The 20,774-nt window shown below is 32.7% G+C and overlaps 1 protein-coding gene across 1 annotated transcript; it reads left to right on the forward strand.

Moving 5' to 3' along the window:
* The first annotated feature begins 1,276 nt into the window (after positions 1 to 1,276).
* Positions 1,277 to 16,289, forward strand: LOC123884168 (probable inactive serine/threonine-protein kinase scy1). The gene is made up of 21 exons (XM_045933195.1): positions 1,277 to 1,760; positions 2,031 to 2,129; positions 4,684 to 4,835; positions 5,626 to 5,698; positions 5,792 to 5,914; positions 7,328 to 7,436; positions 7,951 to 8,030; positions 8,190 to 8,271; positions 9,036 to 9,175; positions 9,269 to 9,379; positions 9,474 to 9,590; positions 9,718 to 9,807; positions 10,498 to 10,551; positions 10,827 to 10,901; positions 11,007 to 11,082; positions 11,190 to 11,289; positions 11,640 to 11,709; positions 12,683 to 12,756; positions 14,096 to 14,202; positions 14,976 to 15,230; positions 15,658 to 16,289. The coding sequence occupies exons 1-21, from the start codon at positions 1,635 to 1,637 to the stop codon at positions 15,930 to 15,932; spliced, it is 2,388 nt and encodes a 795-aa protein (XP_045789151.1). The 5' UTR covers positions 1,277 to 1,634; the 3' UTR covers positions 15,933 to 16,289.
* Positions 16,290 to 20,774: the final 4,485 nt, after the last annotated feature.

Consider the following 20,774-nt stretch of genomic DNA (forward strand, 5'->3'; position numbering starts at 1 on the left):
TTACATGATTCATCAACAATCAAAAACAATCATATATTATCACATCTTTTTCAAAAAAGAAAATTCCATGATTTTTTTTTTTTTGGTCAAGCCATGATTCATTTTAAAAAAATATAAAATATTATTTTCACGTTTTTTCATTTTGTTTAAATCATTTCATCCACAAAAATAAATAAATAAATAAAAATTGGTTTTTAAAATTATTTGAAGTTAGTAAAAAAATAAAATATTTGAAGTTGAAATAGTAATAAATGAAATATTATTATTATTATTATTATTTTTAAATCGAATATTTTAATTAATTAGAATTATTTCATTATGAATTATTTCCTTTTTAAGTAGGCAATTTAATATAAGACATATTTCATTCCTTTTTGAAATAAGGCATATTAGAATATTACTGTTTTTAAAAAAAAGAATATAAGGCATATTCCATTTTATTATAAAAAATTGAATGTTTATGGAAAAAATTGGACGGGGGAATGTTTATGGAAAAAAATTGGACAGCTATATTTAATGTTTATGGAAAAAATTGGACAGCTATTATTTTTCAAAGTAATTATGGTCATTTTTCAAAGTAATTGGACAGCTATTGAATGTATATCAACATTAAATGTGAGGAATGAGTCTGGCTTATTACATATTATAGATAAGGTAAGCGAATTTTAATTTACATCGATTAACTCCTTGTAATATCAATATTTAATCCTTTTAGCATATGCTTAGTTTAAGATTTCTCATAATTGATGACGTGACATGTTTAGTCAGGGGAAAATCAAAATTTGCCAACATTTTAGGGGGGAAAAATAACGGAATCTCAAACCAACATATTCAATGAGGACTATACAGACATAATCTTAACATTACACGATGTAATCGAAAGACAAGGTAAATACTACTCCCTCTGTTCCTTATTAAGAGTCTTTTTTTTTAGAATAGTAAAACCAAATTAACAACATGTATTTTTGCACCATATCTTCCTATTATACCCTTATTTTAATTCACTAATAAATTTCTTTGTTTTTATTTGAATTTGAACGCACTTTATCTTTTCGATAAATTTAATCTATTATATACAAAAACAAAAATGTTATGTACCAAATTAATTTTTTAAAACAATAAACTTTAATTTTTTTAAATATAGAACATTAATTCGTCAAAAAAAATATAAAACATTAATTAATTTTATTGAAAAAATAAAAATAATCGACAAAAATATCCTTAAAATACCAAAACAACGATTAAATATAAACGCTCAATTCAACGTCATTTAAAAGGGAACTGAGAGATAATATTTTAATTGATGGGAATATGATTAAATCAAAATTAAAAGATTCAAAACTTAAATTAAAAATAAATAAATTTAAAAGAAGATCCAGCTTGATCTGTTAGATAGAAACCCAAACAAAACTCATATCTCTCACAAACAAAACTTTCTCTATCGTTCTCAGTAATCACAAAAAAATAAAAAATAAAAGTGTTCGTGAAACCCAAAACTCACTTCGTTCATTCGTTACTGATTCATTCATATTCTCGATCTCGTGTTCTCGATGCGAATAGTAACATTCATTCATTCGTTCATTCATAGCTATATGAACTAATCAGATTCGAATTTTCATTGCGGATCCAAAAAAATGTTCAAATTTCTCAAAGAAGTTGTTGGTGGATCTGGAACTGGTATCAAAGATCTTCCATATAACATCGGTGAACCTTATCCTTCTGCTTGGGGCTCTTGGCTTCATCATCGCGGTACATCCAAGGTAACAATCGATTAATCATCGATTATCAATTTAATCTTGTTTTACTTTCAATTTCAACACTAATTTTGATTAATTTTGCTTATGTGTTGGTTAATTAAATTGAGTTAGTTTGATAATTTAAGTTGTGTGAGTTATTTTGTTAAGTATATAGTAGTTGATTATCCTGATTCGGTTAATTAAATTGTGTTAGTTTGATAATTTACAATGTATGTTATTTTCTTAATTATATATAGTTGATAGTTGATTTGACGTGTTAATTTTTAATTTCAGGATGATGGTTCACCGGTTTCGATTTTTTCATTATCTGGAAGCAATGCTCAGGATGGACATTTAGCTGCTGGTCGTAATGGTGTCAAGCGTCTACGAACTGTAAATTCACTTTATCTAATCTAATTGTTGCAATTTTTTTAAGTAAACCACCGAATTCGTCACTCACTTTGCCGAAATAAATGAATAAACGTTCGTATGTTATTGTTTGCTTACTAGTTGCTGTTCTAACAATAGGATTATCATTTTGTATGATGTAAGCTCATAAGATGGAACATGATATTCCATATAGCTTGTATTATAATTTAGTATAATTGTTAGTTTAATTATGGGTCTAGTCTATGGTGCACATGTGCGACAAGTCTTTCACCATACACAAGCTTGTTTTTACCATTGGATCAATAAGTTTCACTATTAAATCAAATGAGATGTGATGTGACATATTGATCCAATGATGGGACTTATTCATCTAATGGTGAAAACAAGCTTGTGCATGGTGAAAGACTTGTTTCACTTGTGCATGTTAGGCAAAGCCTTAATTATCTAACTGCCAGTATGTCTAAATCCGATGATTTTCCGTAATAAATGTTCTTAAGTCGAAAGAGTATCAATGTATTCACCTGTATAAGAAGTTTTATACACTGTATCTGGAATTGCACAAGGAGAAAAAGCTCTGGTGCATAAGCTATTTCTAACATATACCATATAAAAATAAGTTGATTTATGTTCTATTTTCATATTCACATTTCAAATTGGAAAATAGGTTGTTTGTCTTGCATTGCATGGAATAAAACTGGTAGCCATATCACTAATGAAAATGTCATATGGAATATCTACAGTTCATACTTTCAAATTCCTCAAGAGTAGCAAATTAGTTTAATGGGCATTTATGTTGTATTGGTAATTCATTCTCTTGGAAATACAACCATGAATAGTTTGAATCTATCCGAAATAGGAATATTGAAAAAAAAATTAAAATCTTTATTCTCATCCCTTGTTCATATATTGTATAGGCAATTCCTTCTCATGAACGATGGAGAAGGGAAAGGCAGGGGCAATAAGCTGAAACAGATTTATAGTTGTGGACAAGGTTGATTGAAGTTTGAATTGAATAAAGTCCTTCAATGATAGTTAAACTTAAATTTTTTTTTTAAACATTTGGCAATTCTTAGTACCTCATTAGAAATTTTTAAATTAGAAGTATTGATTTAGAAAATGGTAAGGAAAATTTAAAGCTATAGGAGCCAACAAATTAATAAGAAACCATGGAAGGAAAACAGAAGATATTCTTCCCGTTTTGATAGATGGTAGGAATTTAGATCATAATTTGCAGCTTATTTCATAATTACCATAAAAAATTATTTGTTGTCGTGAGCGTAGAAACTTAGTGGGTTGTATACGATACGGTGGTTTCAGTGATAATAAAAGCAGTACGGTTCTAGCAAGTAAGCCAATCAGTGGTGCTGTTCTGTTCCTCAAGGTGTGTGCACAGGTTTATATGGATTGTGTATATAAATTCTAGGACATGATGCTTTAACCTTGTTTATTCTAGTTGTTTTCTGTTTTTATTTAATAGCTAAAATGGACTTGATTGGTATTTACATCACCAAAAAGTCACAAATTTAGAGATGGAAATGGTATCCCGAAACCATAGTGAGTTAGTGACAATGCAAATACTGACATGATAAAAAGCTTTTCTAACAAGTATACTGATAGGAATCAACTTAGTATCTAGGAAAATATAGTAAACAAACTGGAAATATAGAGGAAAAGAGCACTGTTATGTCAAGTAACTCATAGAATCAAGGTGATTCTATGGTGAATTTACAGTATATATGAAGGAAAATTGCAATGCAGAAAATGTAAAGGATAACAGGCACTTCGAGAGGCCTATGCTCTCCCAAGAATAACAACCAAATTCCAGTCTGAGCACTACTCAAACATGCTTCTATTACATATACTATCAGATCTATATTCTCTCTTCTCCCATCAATCACACCTGTCCACGTCACAGCATTCCCACTAAAACTGTTATAGTGCTAACAAATCATCTACCACTATTATTCTTGTGCTTCCTCACATACACCCTCCCATAACTATCATATACTCTGACAACTGTGTTAGATTTCTTTATCATCCCTTCATATTAAATACGATGGATTGGGTTTCTTGGTTTCCTCTTTTGGAACTTATCATAGGATTGTAATTGATTAGTTTATTCTATAGGCAGTTTGTTGGTATTTGTTACGCAGGAATTGTTGGTATGAAAGTATACATCAGTTAACTTGCATTGACTTTTGTAGCAGTGCTTTCTTAATAGATCACAATTTTATCCAGGAAACTTCCAAATAAATTCATAGAAAAGGAGCAATTCAAGGTGTAAATTTGAAGTTTATTGATTGTATGATTTCTATATGCTAGCAGTCTTGTTTTTATTTTTTGAGATAGAATCCTTCGTAGCTTGTATTAAATAGAAGCTTAAGCAACAAGGTTTAAGTGTTGGTCTGCTACTCTTCTAGGGACCTTTTTGAAATATTCATAATCTTAATGACCTATTTTTTTTTTTGAATCTGTAGTCAGAGAGTAATTTGGTTGTTTACTCTTTTTTTTTTAGCGGTGAATTCAGTTTCATTTTTAATGGTGTTTTTTTTTTCAGGTTAGGCATCCAAATATTTTGTCGTTTCTTCATAGTACCGAGGTCGAAACTTTTGATGGCGGTTCTTCTAAGGTTACAATTTATATTGTGACTGAACCTGTAATGCCACTTTCAGATAAGATTAAGGAGTTAGGTCTTGATGGTACACAAAGGTATTGATGGAATTAGTTTATGCTTATCATTTGTTTCAGTTGCTAACAAAGCATTGTTTGTCAGTCAGTTGAATTCAATCTTAAGCATGGGTACTCCTAAAATGGTGAAGTACCCGTACCGGGTACGTACCAGTACTGGGCACGCGCACCGCACGGTACTCGTTGGTACTTACCAATCCGAATCCATTTTTATTTAGTTGATTCGGGGTGGTGAATACGGCAAAACTGTGCAGGTGGTGGGAAAATGGCATAAAATATTTTGATTTTTTTATTACATTTTAATAATTTCTCTCGCTTTTGATGAAAATAGTAGAGGTGGTGGACAAATTCACTCAAAAAATATTTCTTTTGATATTTTGTATTAACGTACCCGTACCTTAGATTTTTAAAAAATGTCGTATACCCGCACCCGTACCGGGTAGCATACCCGTACCTAGGCATTTAAGGCCTGTTTTGTTTCCTATGATGCTAAGAGCATGTTTAGATTGACTTATTTAAGTTTTATCTACTGACATAAACAGCTGGGAGATTGTTTGAGAGAACTTATGAAAATAGCTCAATTTGACTTTAATTTTATCTTTTGTTATAGAATAGCTTATACATAAGCTCTTATATGATAAGCACTTCTGCTATGAGTGTTTAGTTAAACCATTTATCCAACAAGGCCTAAGACAGTGACTGCTGTTAGTGTGAGCAATGTTATATGTAGATTACAGAGCATGAGGGCATAAGCTTTGATTTCATTGTCAAGTATCAGTTGCTTACTTCTATTCACCTTGTGGTGTTGTAGGGATGAATATTATGCTTGGGGACTGCATCAGATAGCGAAAGCCGTGAGCTTCTTAAATAATGATTGTAAACTTGTGAGTACTTGAGCTAAAATGGTTTTTCTTCTCGTTAGTTTTTTATTTTATTTTATTGTATCTGTGTTTCTTGACAAACTTTGTCTGTTGCAGGTTCATGGAAATGTTTGCTTGGCTAGTGTTGTTGTGACACAAACTTTGGACTGGAAACTCCATGCTTTTGATGTTCTGTCAGAGTTTGATGGGAGTAATGAGACATCCTCTACGCAAATGCTGGTAATTTAGTTATAGATTGAAATTTCTTGTTAGCTTTAGCATTTCACATTGTTTTCCCCCCCTTTTTCTAGAAATTAAGGGTCTGTTTGGTTCGGGGGTTTTGGAGGGGAGGGGAGGGGAGGTGAGGGAATATTTTATATTTTATGTGTTTGGTTCATTTTTTTGGAGGGGAGGGGAGGGAAGAGGAGGGGAGCAAAATACCTCGTAAACTCATTTTTTGCATTCCCCCAAATTGGGGGGATTTGGAGGGGAGGGGAGGGGAGGTAAAATATGGTACTTAAATTTTTATTACATTTACAAAATTATCCTCGATCTTATTTTATAATTCCAAAATCAGCCTTATTATTTCTCTATATCATATACTCCTATTCTTTTATTTCTCTATAGTGTACTGTTCTTTTATGATACAGTGCAACTTCATTCTTTTTGCTATTATCGTAACTAGTATTCTTCCTTTCATGCAATTTTTTTTTATCAATACCTGCAAATTTTTTTACGTATACGTACAGTAGTACTTGTTACGATATATACCAGTAATTATTAGAATGGTTGAATTGCAATTCTTTTGCCTCTTTTTGTTATGATATGTTTATGTTTTTTCTTGTTTGTTTTTGTTTTATATTTTTTCTATTTCTTTGAATTATAAATTATAAATATATATAAAAATTATTAGAGTTTAATTTTATAAATAAATATTTTATTAAGTTAGATGAATCATCAAAATAAAAAATTGTTATTAACTGATAATTTGATTTGAAGAGGTTTTGTGTCAATTGAGTTTTCGTATTTAATTATTTTTGAAGTGAATAACGTTAAAATTATAAGATTATTTATAAAGTGAATAATTTTAAAACTATAAGACTTTTGTAAAATAATAAGGATAAAAAAGTAATTTAGTTTTAAAATCCCTCCCCTCCCCTTCTGAACCAAACATACATGCAATTAAAATCCCTCCCCTCCCCTCCCCTTCTGTCTTTTGAACCAAACATATAAATAATTAAACTCCCTCCCCTCCCTTCCCCTCCCCTCCCCTCCCCTTTATTAAAATCTCTCCCCTCCCCTCCCCTCCGTTGAACCAAACAGACCCTAAGATTTTTTTTTTTTGGCAAGAGAAATTAAGATATTTGAAAGTCATTGCAGTCATATAACCCCTTTCCACATAAGGTGAAAGTTCATTGTCAAAAATTTAGAAAGCCAGTACCTTTTTAAAATTGTCTCTTCTGCAGACTTAAGTTTGATTTTGTCTAGTTTCAGTCATGTGTTGTTTCACTTCACTGGTCTTTTTTAGCATGTGAGCAGCTCCTTTAAATGGAGGTTTATGCTGGCTTTCATCAGGCTTTTTATTTTTTAAATAAAAGTATATCATGTAGTGAAACCTAATATTCTTTCTGTACTTGAATGTTTTCCATTCAGCAATATGCATGGCTTGTTGCAACACAGTACAAATCAATGGAGCTGGCAAAATCCGACTGGGCTGCAATTAAGAAGTCTCCTCCATGGGCCATTGATTCTTGGGGCATGGGTATGTGATTTTATTTTCCTTTTTACTATAAATTTATAATGGATTATGATGGACATTTGGAATGAAGATCTTGGCACGACAGTTTAAGTTGTTGCCATGTGAATAGGACAGGAGGTTCTGGATTTGGGTTGTAGAACCAGTCTGTTGCAAATACAAATAGATCCGTAATGGGTTTGACTTTTCCCCTTTTGGGGGTTCACCATTGTGGGAGCTTTACAACACCATGTTTCCCTTTTATGATGGCAATTTGAAATATTAGGAGGGAAGATTGGAAAATTAATTCTCCAAATTGGGAGCTACCTCGCTCCTCTTAAGATTCAGTTTCAATCTCTCAGTTCTCTCACAGAATCCATGAGATTCTCAAAGTTCTAACAATGAGCTAGTAATCTTAGTTTAAATTATGCGAAGTGTGAAGATGCTGTAGATTCACAGAATAATTTTATTCCTGTCCTTTTCACTTTTTTTTTCTTTCCATGTAGACCTCTCTAAACCACTGAAAATTTGCATTTCATAGGCTGTCTAATCTATGAGCTATTCTCTGGTTTGAAGTTGAGCAAAACAGAGGAGTTACGCAACACTGCCTCCATTCCCAAGGTCAGATTTCCCAGGAATCAGCCTTTGTTTTTGTATTTAATACTGCATATAAATATTAAGGGAGGTTTTTTTTTTTATTTAATTCACCATTTAATTTTATTCTTAATGTAATGACATATCCATTCTTCATCTCTTTATCTTTTTTTCTTTGTCTCACAGTCTCTGCTTCCAGATTACCAGCGGCTACTCAGTTCCACGCCTTCTCGTAGATTAAATACATCAAAGCTTATAGAAAACAGTGGTGAGTGCTTCTTGACATTATAATCATCAATTGTTGAAACTTTGTTTAGTTTAGCATGGTTGTAGTTTTGCTGTTTTGTGGTTAGCTATTAAGCTATATAGGATGCACTATATTCATGTGCAAGGTTACTTAAAATTTTGACTTTTTATATCTAGGTATTTGAGTTCATTGATATTAGGCTTTAGGATTGTCATGGTCTGCAGCTGAGAGCTGCATGATAATATTTGGTAATTGGCTGTCTTTTGACAGTATGATATTGGTTTTAGATTAAATGGTTTTTGAGATGGATTAGTAGCATAGTATGAAAACAAGTTTCATGCTTTACTTAATTTGTTCAAGTAAGATTTTAGTTTATCAGATTGTAGTTAATACTGAAATGTGCTAGTAGTATATAACTCTTAACTTCCAGATGAGATTGTATTTGTACACTAGGGTAATTAATTTGATAGCATTGATCACATAGTGGAGAGAGAAAGTATTATACGTGTATCGTGTTCGTGGGTTATTGTTTATATAAAGGAGTGATGAGATATTGTGAGCATATTTTAATGTAAACTTTTTAGCTTTTCCACATTTTGGAGGGAAATCTTCTGCTTCATAACCAGTTGCAAGCAAAAATAAAAAACCACTTGAACAATCTCTACCATGTTGTTCTAAAAGTTTGCTTTTCTTGTTTTGAACTTTTGATGGTACCCATTTTTTATGGTTCTGATATAATTCTCTGCAATTCTTCCTGTTTGAGTTTGTTGGTAATTGATGTGCAGAGTATTTTCAAAATAAGTTGGTAGACACAATACATTTCATGGAAATTCTTAGTTTGAAAGATAGCGTTGAGAAGGACACTTTCTTCCGCAAGCTTCCAAATTTAGCAGAGCAGCTTCCTCGTGAGATTGTGTTAAAGAAGGTATGTCTCTCTGGAAGTTTTAATATTCTTATCCTTCGATTTTATCAACAGTGTATCCCAATTGATTATGTCGGTAATTTTTGGTTTCCACAGTTACTTCCTTTATTAGCTTCTGCCCTTGAATTTGGTTCAGCTGCTGCCCCTGCTTTGACTGCATTGTTGAAAATGGGTTCCTGGCTTTCAGCTGAGGAGTTCCGTGCCAAGGTAAATAATAATTTAAATACCAGCGTAAGTAAATTTCTCTCTAATTAGGACCCATCTCATGTATTGCATTTCAATACCAATATAATATATATAGGTTCTTCCAACAATAATTAAACTCTTTGCCTCCAATGATCGAGCTGTCCGTGTCAGCCTTCTCCAACATATTGATCAATTCGGAGAGTCATTATCTGCTCAAGCTGTTGATGAACAGGTATGTAGTCAGGATAAGATAAAGATGTTTAAATTTCCTTACTTCCCTACTGTTTTTCAATGCTGTAAAACATACAGAGATTCATGTTCTGCATTGTATTTGCAATACTGTTGACACTTGTGATCAGGTTTACCCTCATGTTGCTACTGGTTTCTCTGATACATCTGCTTTTTTGAGGGAGCTTACTCTCAAGTCTATGTTAATTCTGGCTCCGAAGGTACGTCTGTTTATATTCATGATATCAAGTCTTCCTTCGCTTTTTCTATTTGAAAAGTGAGAGATGTTATTGGTCTAATGAGAAAGTGTGGGGTAAAGGATAGTGCTTTGATCATTATTCATGATTAGTAAGCTACTGTCTTGTCTATTGAAGTAGAGGTCTCTGGATTGGGTCAGAGCATGGGAATTAGAATTATAGAGCTATCATTGCTATTACAACTATTTTCCTTTTAAATTTGTATTTCATTTTCGGTTCGAGACCCTTTGTATTTTGAAATCACTTTAAAACCTAAGCTAATCCAAGTCAAGCAGGTGGATCCACTGACGGGGAAAAAGTTTTCTAAGCATCATTTTTCTGTTCACAAGACTCAAACTCGAAACTTTATTGAACCAACCTCCTTGCCACTTAGACCTATAGGTGTTAGTTTTTCGATTTTCAAACAAAAGAAAAAACAGAAAAGCACCAACCAAGAAAAAAAATCAATGGAATAAACTGCTGAATCCCTCAATATATCTGCTAGTGAACCCCGTTAAAAAGGAAATGTTCTTGAAAGCTCAATTCTTTTATCTTCTCTGTTCAATGTTCATTTCATTTTTTTTCCCTGCTAATTTTTTTCTTCTTTTATTTGACACAGTTTTAGTTGGCAATTTTGTTTCCTTATTTAAAATATTGTTTATCTCATAATTGCAGCTGTCTCAAAGGACCTTGTCTGGGTCATTATTAAAGCATCTATCAAAGTTACAGGTACTGATTCACTTTAATGATTAATGTGTTAGGAGAAAAGGCTAATTGGTTATGCTGACTAATGAAGTGAAGAATAAAGGCTTTCATTTAGCTCTCATTAACACTTATGGCTCCTCAAATTTTTCGATCATCTAACTGGCAATTTTGAATTTTTTATTGAAATGGAGTCACATTAATGTTTATTTTGGGGGTGAGGGTCATGCATAATCACATATCGTAGGTTTTTTCTTACTTTTCATTTCTAGAATTTATAAGACTGACAATTTGTTTTGCAGGTCGATGAAGAGCCAGCAATACGAACAAATACAACTATCTTGCTAGGAAATATTGCAAGCTACTTAAACGAAGGGGTATGCTGAAATGATATCTGCAAGTTCAAATAGTTTGCTACATTTTATTTCATGACAGTAGCATATGTTCATCAATAAAGTAACTCCTCAGGACTATTTTTGCAGACAAGAAAAAGAGTGTTGATTAATGCATTTACAGTCCGTGCTTTACGTGATACCTTTCCACCTGCTAGAGGAGCAGGTATTAGATTCATACATATCTAGCTATTACTATTTTTCTTCAGTTACGCAATTGATAAATTCTTCAAACAGAATTTCCTCTTATCATTATGAATCTTGAATGTTCAGGCATTATGGCTTTATGTGCCACCAGTTCCAACTATGACATCACTGAAATTGCCACTCGGATTCTTCCTAATGTTGTTGTACTCACAATTGATCCTGACAGGTGAATTGTTATTTATGATGATATCCCCCTTTCCTATTTGTAGATGTGGAGTTGTCTTGTAAATTGATTTAATACATCAATTACTATTTTTAGTTGGTTAACTCTTTTAATTAGTCGAATTGCTCTTTTCTGACTAATCATATTGGTGCTTAATTCTGTTTTTTATTTTAATTTTTATAATTGGAATATTGAAATCTTTATTTATGTTTATATCTATGCTATACTCTACATGGTATGTTGGTTGTTTACAGTGTTCTGATTCCAAATATAGATCATTTTTATCATTGTACCTTTGAGTATTTCCATTTTCAGTGCCGTGATTAATGTTATTCCTGTCATGGTTCAAACAGTGATGTTCGATCCAAGGCATTTCAAGCTGTGGATCAATTTTTGCAGATGGCAAAGCAACATTATGAAAAGGTATAATATGGGGTTCTTTTTGGCTGTTACTAGATGCATATTGTGGTTTCTGAGGTTTAATGCACATATATTTGAGGAGAAATTAGATGTAATTTCAGAAATTACTTTTTTAATTCCAACTTCTGATTTCATGTATATGATGTCTTTATATATTAAATTAGAATATATTTTCATGAGAGTGACTTGATCTTAGTTTACTCTCCATCGAAGAATAACACATGTCATTCTTAACTTCTCCTTTCAATTTTAAAATAGGGTCTTGCTAACGAGTGCCCCCGGGGCACTCTTTAAGCATTCTATTTAAAGGAACTTTTTATTCAAAAAGTTAAACACTACAATTTCCAATGCGTTGACTTTACGCATTCCGATAAAAATTCTATAAAAAGTTTACTATTTATGGGCTTAAAGAGTGCCCCGGGGGCACTATTTAGCATTTGCCTTTAAAATAAATCCTTTTGAATCAATATCTTATTTGTAATTTTAAACACGTTCCTCTTTTAATTATATTTTTAAAATTCTACTAAAATTAGTTGTTCATATCTCCCTTATAATTTTAAACATGTCATTTCTTAAAATATATTTATTTTAATTCATAGTGAATTTTTTTCTAAATTTTAAAACACTGGTGCATATATATGGTAGGGAATACTTGCTAGTTCCTGTTTGGCCTTTACATGTCATCCCCAGTCACACATTTTTATTCTTAATTTCATTTATTTATTTATTTATTGATAATAAAGCATTTTATTAGAAGGAAAATTCTTGTGTGATCAGAGCACAATTATTCTGCATGTTTTTTGTGTTTTCTTCCCAATATCTGCATCACATGATATAGACATAACAAAATTAGTGATGATCTTCAGCTTTAAAGCTTATTAGTGACATTAAAGCATATTGCGACATTTTGTATTTTCATCTTTATTGGTTATTTGTGTTCCTCATGATCATGCTCTTATCTGTCATTCTGTTATAGACAAATATAGCAGAGACTACTGGAGGTGCAGGAATGGAAGGTTCATCAATTCCAGGAAATGCAAGTTTACTTGGGTAAGTTGGTTTAAACTTTTGTTGCCATCTATGATGCATACAGGTACAAAATACGGTAAATTTTAGGAAACGCAGGTACATTAATGTAAAATAGTAAAAAAAAAAAAAAAAACTTTTGAGTGAATTACTATGCTTCGGAGATTTTCTTTTTTTGTCCACCGTCTGCACTATTTTTCATCAAAATTAAGAGAGAAATAAAAAATGGTTACGAAATGGTACGTACGGTACCCGCAAAGTACCCGGTACGGGTACTTCACCATTTTAGGGGTACCCGTGCTTCAGAGATGGCCATGTAGACCACATGTTAAGCAACAACGAGTGCAAGAGTATCCATTAGATTTTTATATTAGATAATTTAAATTAAATAAGATGATGGTACTCCCTCAGGTCTTTGATTATAAGTAAAAAAGAAAAGCTACGTTACTGGAAACTTGTTCTTCATGGGAACTTGTTCTATATGAATAAAAGGAATACTGACTTGCTGGAAATTGGAAAATAGAATATAAATTACATTCTTAGAAATGGGTATTGGGCCTAACTCAACCCTACAAAACCGGCTTGTAAGGTGAGGATTGCCTCTTACTTATAAACCCTTGTCCAGGCCAACTCACATCCGATGTGGGACTTCTTAACATAAATGAAGGACATTTTAGGAATGATATCACTAAATAGAGTAGAATTAGTTCAAATTTGCTTATATTTTGGACCACTAAACATGGTTTTTTTGCTAAATTTGAGAACAGAGGGAGTGCAGTTTTTTGTTTTCCTGTTGTTGTCAATTAAGAATACATACTACAATAATTGCTCGGGGTTTCAAAGTGGGTCAAGTCTAGTGGGCCCTGTGGATAAGTTTGATATAGAACACAGGCTGAGTAAATGCCCAGAAGCTGTTATTTATTATTTCGTAGTACAGCTGGTATTTATTATTTCTTAGTTGTTATTGGTAGTACACTTCCTTTCATGCATGTGTATACACATTTGTATGTGTAGGTAATGTGTGATGGTATAGTATGGCACGAGGGATTTTGAGATTATATATAATTTTGGAGTTGATGTATAGATCGAAAATTTACTATATGTACAATGTACAATATAGTAAATGTACAATGTACTCTTTTTGTCCAAATGAGATGTTTTGATGCATGCCCACTCTAGGAAATGTACTTAATCAAGTTTAAAGACACCAGCTCCTCATTTTTATAGAGCTTTGCATCACCTTAGGGTGCCTGATTTACTAGCAGGGATTTAGTGTTTAGTCCTCTTTAACCGCATCTGTGCTGCTGATCAGTTTCTCCACATTTAACCCATCGGTTCTGACTTAACTCTTGTCACTATGTAGATGGGCTATGAGCTCCTTGACTCTGAAGGGCAAACCTTCTGATCATGCTCCAGTTCCTTCTGCGAGTTCTAGTACCCTCACACCAACATCTTCTAATGCCAGCTCAGGTATGCTTAATGATCAGTCTCTTTATTTAATTTAATTTTTTAAATGCGTAATCCTCTGAATATGTTATGGGATCTACATCTCCCCATTTTGGCCTGTTTTCCATCAATGTCTTGTTTCTTGTTTATTTTCACAACTAAATTTATAAATCATAGAAAGTGTAGAATGAGTTCAACCACTTGATCATCCATATAACTTTAGACGCTACTGATACTTCCTTACCAAGTTTAATAATTTACACTTATTTCATCTGAATAATGCTATCTCCCTGGCGAACAATTGTGAAGTAAATACAAAATCATTTTGAATGATAACTCTGTCTTTGCATTGGGAACAATGGAATCTTTCCCTTGAATAATGAAATCACAAGCAGGAGTGGCCACTGGTACTTGATTATTTGTTCATGTTCGAGCTTCACGTATAGTTCTCTCCATGTTTGAAGACAAAGGTCCTTTTTTTTTGTGGATGAAGGGGTTTGACTTGCAAGTGCTTCTTTGAAGTGGTTTGTCTTATTGGAGCCCCAAAATCAAACTTACTATACCTGGGTGTGATTTTATCTTAATTATATTAAATGAAAGAAAACTGAGAAACTGAGGGAAATGACAGCTGAAAATCCTATCCCTCATCTCCCTATCCACTGCCCTTGAGGCAAATATGTTAATTCTATTCCTTCGTCTAATCAGTTAATGCTGCCATAATTTGTTTTGCTTCATTCGGATATGGGTTCATTTTTACTATTTAATGTTTATATCATTCTCTTTTTTGGGTATTCTAGTTGTAGATACTCCTTCAACAGCACCTATCCGTGTAAATTCCACACCAGATTTCACTGAGCACCATGCCCCTACATCTCCTACATCAACGGATGGCTGGGGAGACCTAGAGAATGGAATCGATGAGGAACCTGAAAATGACAAGGATGGGTGGGATGATCTAGAACCACTTGAAGAAACAAAGCCAACTCCAGCTCTTACTAACATTCAAGCAGCTCAAAGGCGGCCAGTTTCTCAACCTGCTTCACATGTAAAAGGTATTAATCATTGAACTGTTGGTATTTTGGTAGTAATTTCGTTATTTCCATGTCTTCTAATTACTGTTAACAATTTTTAACATCAGATTGGAATATATTTAATTATGTTGAGTAAAAAAATCGTATGTTTATACCCATGGTTAATGACAACATCCTCAGAAGTGGGTTATGTGAGTGTAAGAATTCCTTGTTCAGTTATGCACATAATTATTGGGGATTTGCCGTTGAGAAAATCTGCAAATTTAGTCACCTTTCCCTAATAAATGAATTTTGAGCTTTTGTTTTATGCTAGGATTGGCTTGAAAATTCGACCGTTCCATCAAATGCAAAATTAATATACCAAACTCATTACTTAATTCATGTACCTGATTAATTATCTGTATGTACTCATGCATCAATTTGAAGGGTTTTGAATTTTTATTTGTAGCTCCAATTTTGCGACCCAAAAGTACACCAAAGTTGAGCAAGGATGAAGATGATGATTTGTGGGGTTCCCTAGCAGCTCCTGCTCCAAAACCACCATCAAAACCTTTAAATTTGAAATCGACAGCAACTGATGATGATGATCCCTGGGCTGCCATTGCAGCTCCTGCTCCCACTACAAGAGCCAAGCCCTTATCAGCTGGAAGAGGTCGGGGAGCCAAACCAGCCGCTCCAAAATTAGGTGCTCAGCGGATAAGCCGGACATCATCCGGGACATAAACCGAATTGCCACTTGCCAGGGCACAAAAGGAACAGCGAAATGTTGAATCTGTAGTTTCTTTTTTCTTCTGGTGGGTGGTCATCATGTTTAAATACAGGAACCCATCTAGTATATCAAATTACTTTTGATTTACAATATTCTTTTTAATGTCATTTTTTGTTTGGAAAAAAATCTCAAGTGCAGCAACTGTCTCTTGAAAAAAAGTGTGCAGAAACAGTTGAATCATTGTAACTTATAAGGCAACAAGGCTTACGTATATTTTTTTTTTTGGTGTGGAACATTTTCATATTTTAGGAGCAATGTAATTAGATATATACTATTTTGTTATAGGAAGGGTTTTTTTGGTTAAATCTTGATTTAATGCATCAATTACTCTGGCCATAAGGTTATTTTTATATTGGATTGCAAAGTTGTGGACAACATCTAGAACCGTAAAGATGTATCAGAGTTTAGATTTTAGAGTCATTATTTCTCAATATTATCGCATCTTATCTACCTTGTGTAACTGTTGAGTTCAATTTATATAGAGAGAAGTTCATATGTATTGTTGATTGCTTTTTTAAATTAATGAAATGAAATAGTTTTGCTTTGATAAATAAAATATAAATGTGTGAATTGTACAAACCTGTCATTTTGTGTTTATTTACAAAACATTTAAGTCAACAAATTAGTTTTTCAATTGTTAAAAATACATTGATTACTGAATTATCTTTCTTTGAAAAATGCATTGGTTGTCGAATTTCGCTAACTTTGGAGGGGATAAAGATAAACAGTCATTTATCCTATAAAATAAGTAAATTACTATATTTGAATTACTCATTGGTTATTTTTAATTAAATAAATAAATAACAATAGCATACTTAAATGAAATCAAAATTATTTGTTAATAAGGTATAACAAACAGCCCAAAAGTGATATTCATAAACTTAAATTGTTATTTCAGAATTGCATGGGCGAATGTACTTTCAAACATCAATATGATATGTTTAAATACATGTTTAATAATAAAGCATATATTCAACAACTCGTATTAAAAGAACATACCATTATATTTTTATTGTACATCAATTTCATTCAAATTGTACCCATATTTTACATACCGTAAGATATATATCAGTCCACGGCTTCACACACAATAACTTTAAGCGTATTTATGTATTGTTTCTCTAACCCATCATAGATTCTTGTGCAACAAAAATACAATAAAATTAATTTAAAATTGTTAACAAACTATTGAGTGAGAATAGCTTCAACTAGCCTTTCTCAATCGAATTAACGAGTCTGGGAGCCTTCCTATTGAGACGCAACAACGCTTTGTGTTAAAACCTGTTTACATATTAAAAGGGACTAAAAATATTAGTAATCCAGTCAGTAAAAAACAGATTTAAAATGGCCAATGAATTTTTTATTTTTGTAAATTGAATGATGAAAAGAGTACCAACCACATAGAATCAATTCTAACTAACGCAGGAGCTACATAAAGTTGCTTCAGATTAGACGCGGGTTTATAGGCAAAATCACTTCAAAAGATGAATATCCAAACATGTAGTTTTGGCTTGAAATTGAGTTTAGCATGGTAAACTCACGTTTGGTGTTTTCAAATGCCAAACCAAACAAGCATTCACTTCATGAGATAACAATATACACATATAAAACTGAAAACAAGCATACACAATGTCTTGTTTGAACCACCAATAATCAACATATACTTTTCTTCTTCTTCAGGTTTGCTCTTTCTTTGGGATACTATCACCAAATAACTCCTCTCAGTCGCAGCCACAATGGCATTGTAGGATGGATGTGGGGTGCATGCCATGATCATTTGAGAACAAAGTCGGCAGGTGTCGTTTTGGTTGACCGCCTCCACCATGCAATCCACATGCGATGGAGACTTGGGGCTATGATAAAAGTCTAATAGACGTATGTTTTTATTAATCGATATCACATAGATCAAACATGCATGCAACCACGAATGTTTCATATAGCAATATTGCCAAGTTTGGTTGTGCGGTAGCAAAGTGCGTCATTCGAAAAGCAATCGTATTGAAAATGTCAGTCCAACCATTTTTCGTGAGAAAAGCTAACTAGGAGGAGCAACAGGGATTGAACCTAATGGAACGAATACCCTTACCAAAAATAGCACTATGTGGTCGGGGCATAACAACAGAATTAGTAGCGCAAATGTCCCAGATATAAAAAAAATTATTTCTCCCGGCAGCAAAAATATTCTGATCTTGGGTATCGAACTGTATGCTCGATATGTAATCATTGCGTTTTATCTGAAGGATTAGTTGGCTTCCTTCTCTAGATTACTTTCAAGACCCTTAAAAAAATTTCCGCCAAACTGATACTGCTTCTTAAGCAATTTAAGGATATGAGTCAAATGACGATAATATCCCTCCTTCTCCGCAATTTTCCCCACCGTTTGTTTCTTTAGTAAATCCATTAGTTCCATAAGGTATAAAAAAGCTTGTGAAATATCACCTCCAGGGTGTACTCCCCCTGCACCCACAGAAAAAGTGATGGTGTTCTTTCTTAATAGTTCCAGAATTTCAGATGACTTTTCAACATCGTCGTAAAGTCGATTTAGTTGCTGGTCGGTGGGAAGATTTTGTGCCGCTTCCTTGGTGGGAAGATTTTGTGCCTCCGCATTATTAGTTGGCTTGCGATTTCGTTTAAACATCAATACGATATGTTTAAATACATAACATGTTATTTCAGAACTGCATGAGCGAACATACTTTTAAACATCCATACGATATGTTTGAATACATAACATGTTTAATAATAAAGCATATATTCAAAAACCCATATTAAAGAACATACCGTTATATATTTATTGTACATCTTCATTCAAATTGTACCCATATTTTACATACTGTAAGATATACATCAGTCCACGACTTCACACACGCTAACTTTAAGCGTATTTAGGTACCGTTTCTCTAACCCATCATAGATTCTTGTGCAACAAAAATACAATAAAAATTAATTTAAAATTGTTAACAAACTATTGAGTGAAAATAGCTTCAATTTGCCTTTCTCAATCGAATTAACAAGTCTATGAGCCTTCCTATTGAGACACAACAATATTAGTAATACAATTAGTAAAACAGATTTAAAATGGCCAATGAATTTTTTATTTTTGTAAATTGAATGATTAAAAGAGTACCAACCACATAGAATCAATTCTAACGAACGAGAAGCTACACAAAGCTGCTTCAAACGATCAACATTGTATAATAACACTCTCGATGTGCATAATGCAATCTGATTTTGATTGTTTCGGTTCCACATGACCGCTTTAGCAGCCGAGCTATAGACCATATGCAACCTAGGCTGAGAGTTATCTATAACATCAATCTCCTCTGGCTGTGGATTAAATTCATTTGCTTAATCGTAGAGTTTATGAAAATCATATACGGTGATGCAACCAGTGATTGTCCCAGAGACAATATGTCTGCCCTCATTATCAAAGTCAGTGAGTTGATCAAAAAATGGCCAATGAAATTTTTTCAGTGAAGTACCTAATTGAGGATTGAAATATTCAACGAAGTACTCATAAGAAATAAATTTATGCTATGAATGAGGTTATAAATTGCAAATTCTATTAATTTTTTGATCTGTAGATGAAAATTGAAAAATAAAGGTTAGAATAAGTGATTTCATCTTAATAAATAAATTAAGAAATATAAATAAAAGTGTCCACCTCAAAGAACGGATCAATGATATTCATGGTAGATGCGAAATGACTGGCGAACTTGTAATATATGGACTTGTGCGAAATGACTGACGAACTTGCAATACATGGACTTGTTTGAAATTAAATGGTAAAATACAGTGACTAAATTGATAAAAACTTCCAATACCATTTAATTATGATTTTTTCTTTGTTTTATTGAATTTTTACTTGTATTTTTCTGATTTTTTTACATGTAATTTCTTCTACTTTATAATAATTAAATGGTATTTTTTAATTTTTTTTAATTTTTGTTATTTTTATTAATATTATGACATATACTTTATAGAATATATGTCATAATACAGCTGAACAGAGTCACTGTATTTTATACATTTATTTATTGGCTTAAATGCAGTTTTACCCCCCCTATTTTAAAAAATGCGGAATTTTACCCCCCCTATTTTAAAATGCGGAATTTTACCCCCCCTATTTTATAATTTGTTGGATTTTGCCCCCCCACCAAAATTTTGCACAAAATCTGCTTCTGAGCCTCAAGTTCAAAGCTACGCACAGAACTCAATTTGGATCAATAATTCACCAAACTGGTACCGAAACGACCGCAATCGAGTTAGTTTTCCACATAATCAAACTCCACTAAATTTGGAGTTACAGAGAGAGATTAATTACTGTTTTAGTGAAGGTCTGTTCAAATTAATTATCGTATGAAATTACTACTGGTATTCTCGTCATTCCTCTCACCCTGTAGCTCATTTTTTAATACTATTTACATGTATGGAAATCTAACGAAATTACCCTTGTTGGCATTTCAATTTCGTCGAATTTGGAGTTACGATGTGTTCGGTAGACGATGTTGAATTTGAAGATCACAAGTAGATTTCTGCAGAATTAGTAATTGGACAGACCTTCACTAAAACGGTAATTAATCTCTCTCTGTAACTCCAAATTTAGTGGGGTTTGATTCTGTGGAAAGCTAACTCGATTACGGTCATTTCGGTAGCCATTTGGTGAATTATGGATCCAAATTGAGTTGTATGCGAAGCTTTGAAGTTGTGACTCGAAAGCAGATTTTTTGCAGAATTTTGGGGACATACCTTCACTAAAACGGTAATTAATCTCTCTTTGTAACTCCAAATTCAGT

The sequence above is a fragment of the Trifolium pratense genome, linkage group LG5 (assembly GCF_020283565.1).
Source record: "Trifolium pratense cultivar HEN17-A07 linkage group LG5, ARS_RC_1.1, whole genome shotgun sequence".
Taxonomy (NCBI): Eukaryota; Viridiplantae; Streptophyta; class Magnoliopsida; order Fabales; family Fabaceae; genus Trifolium; species Trifolium pratense.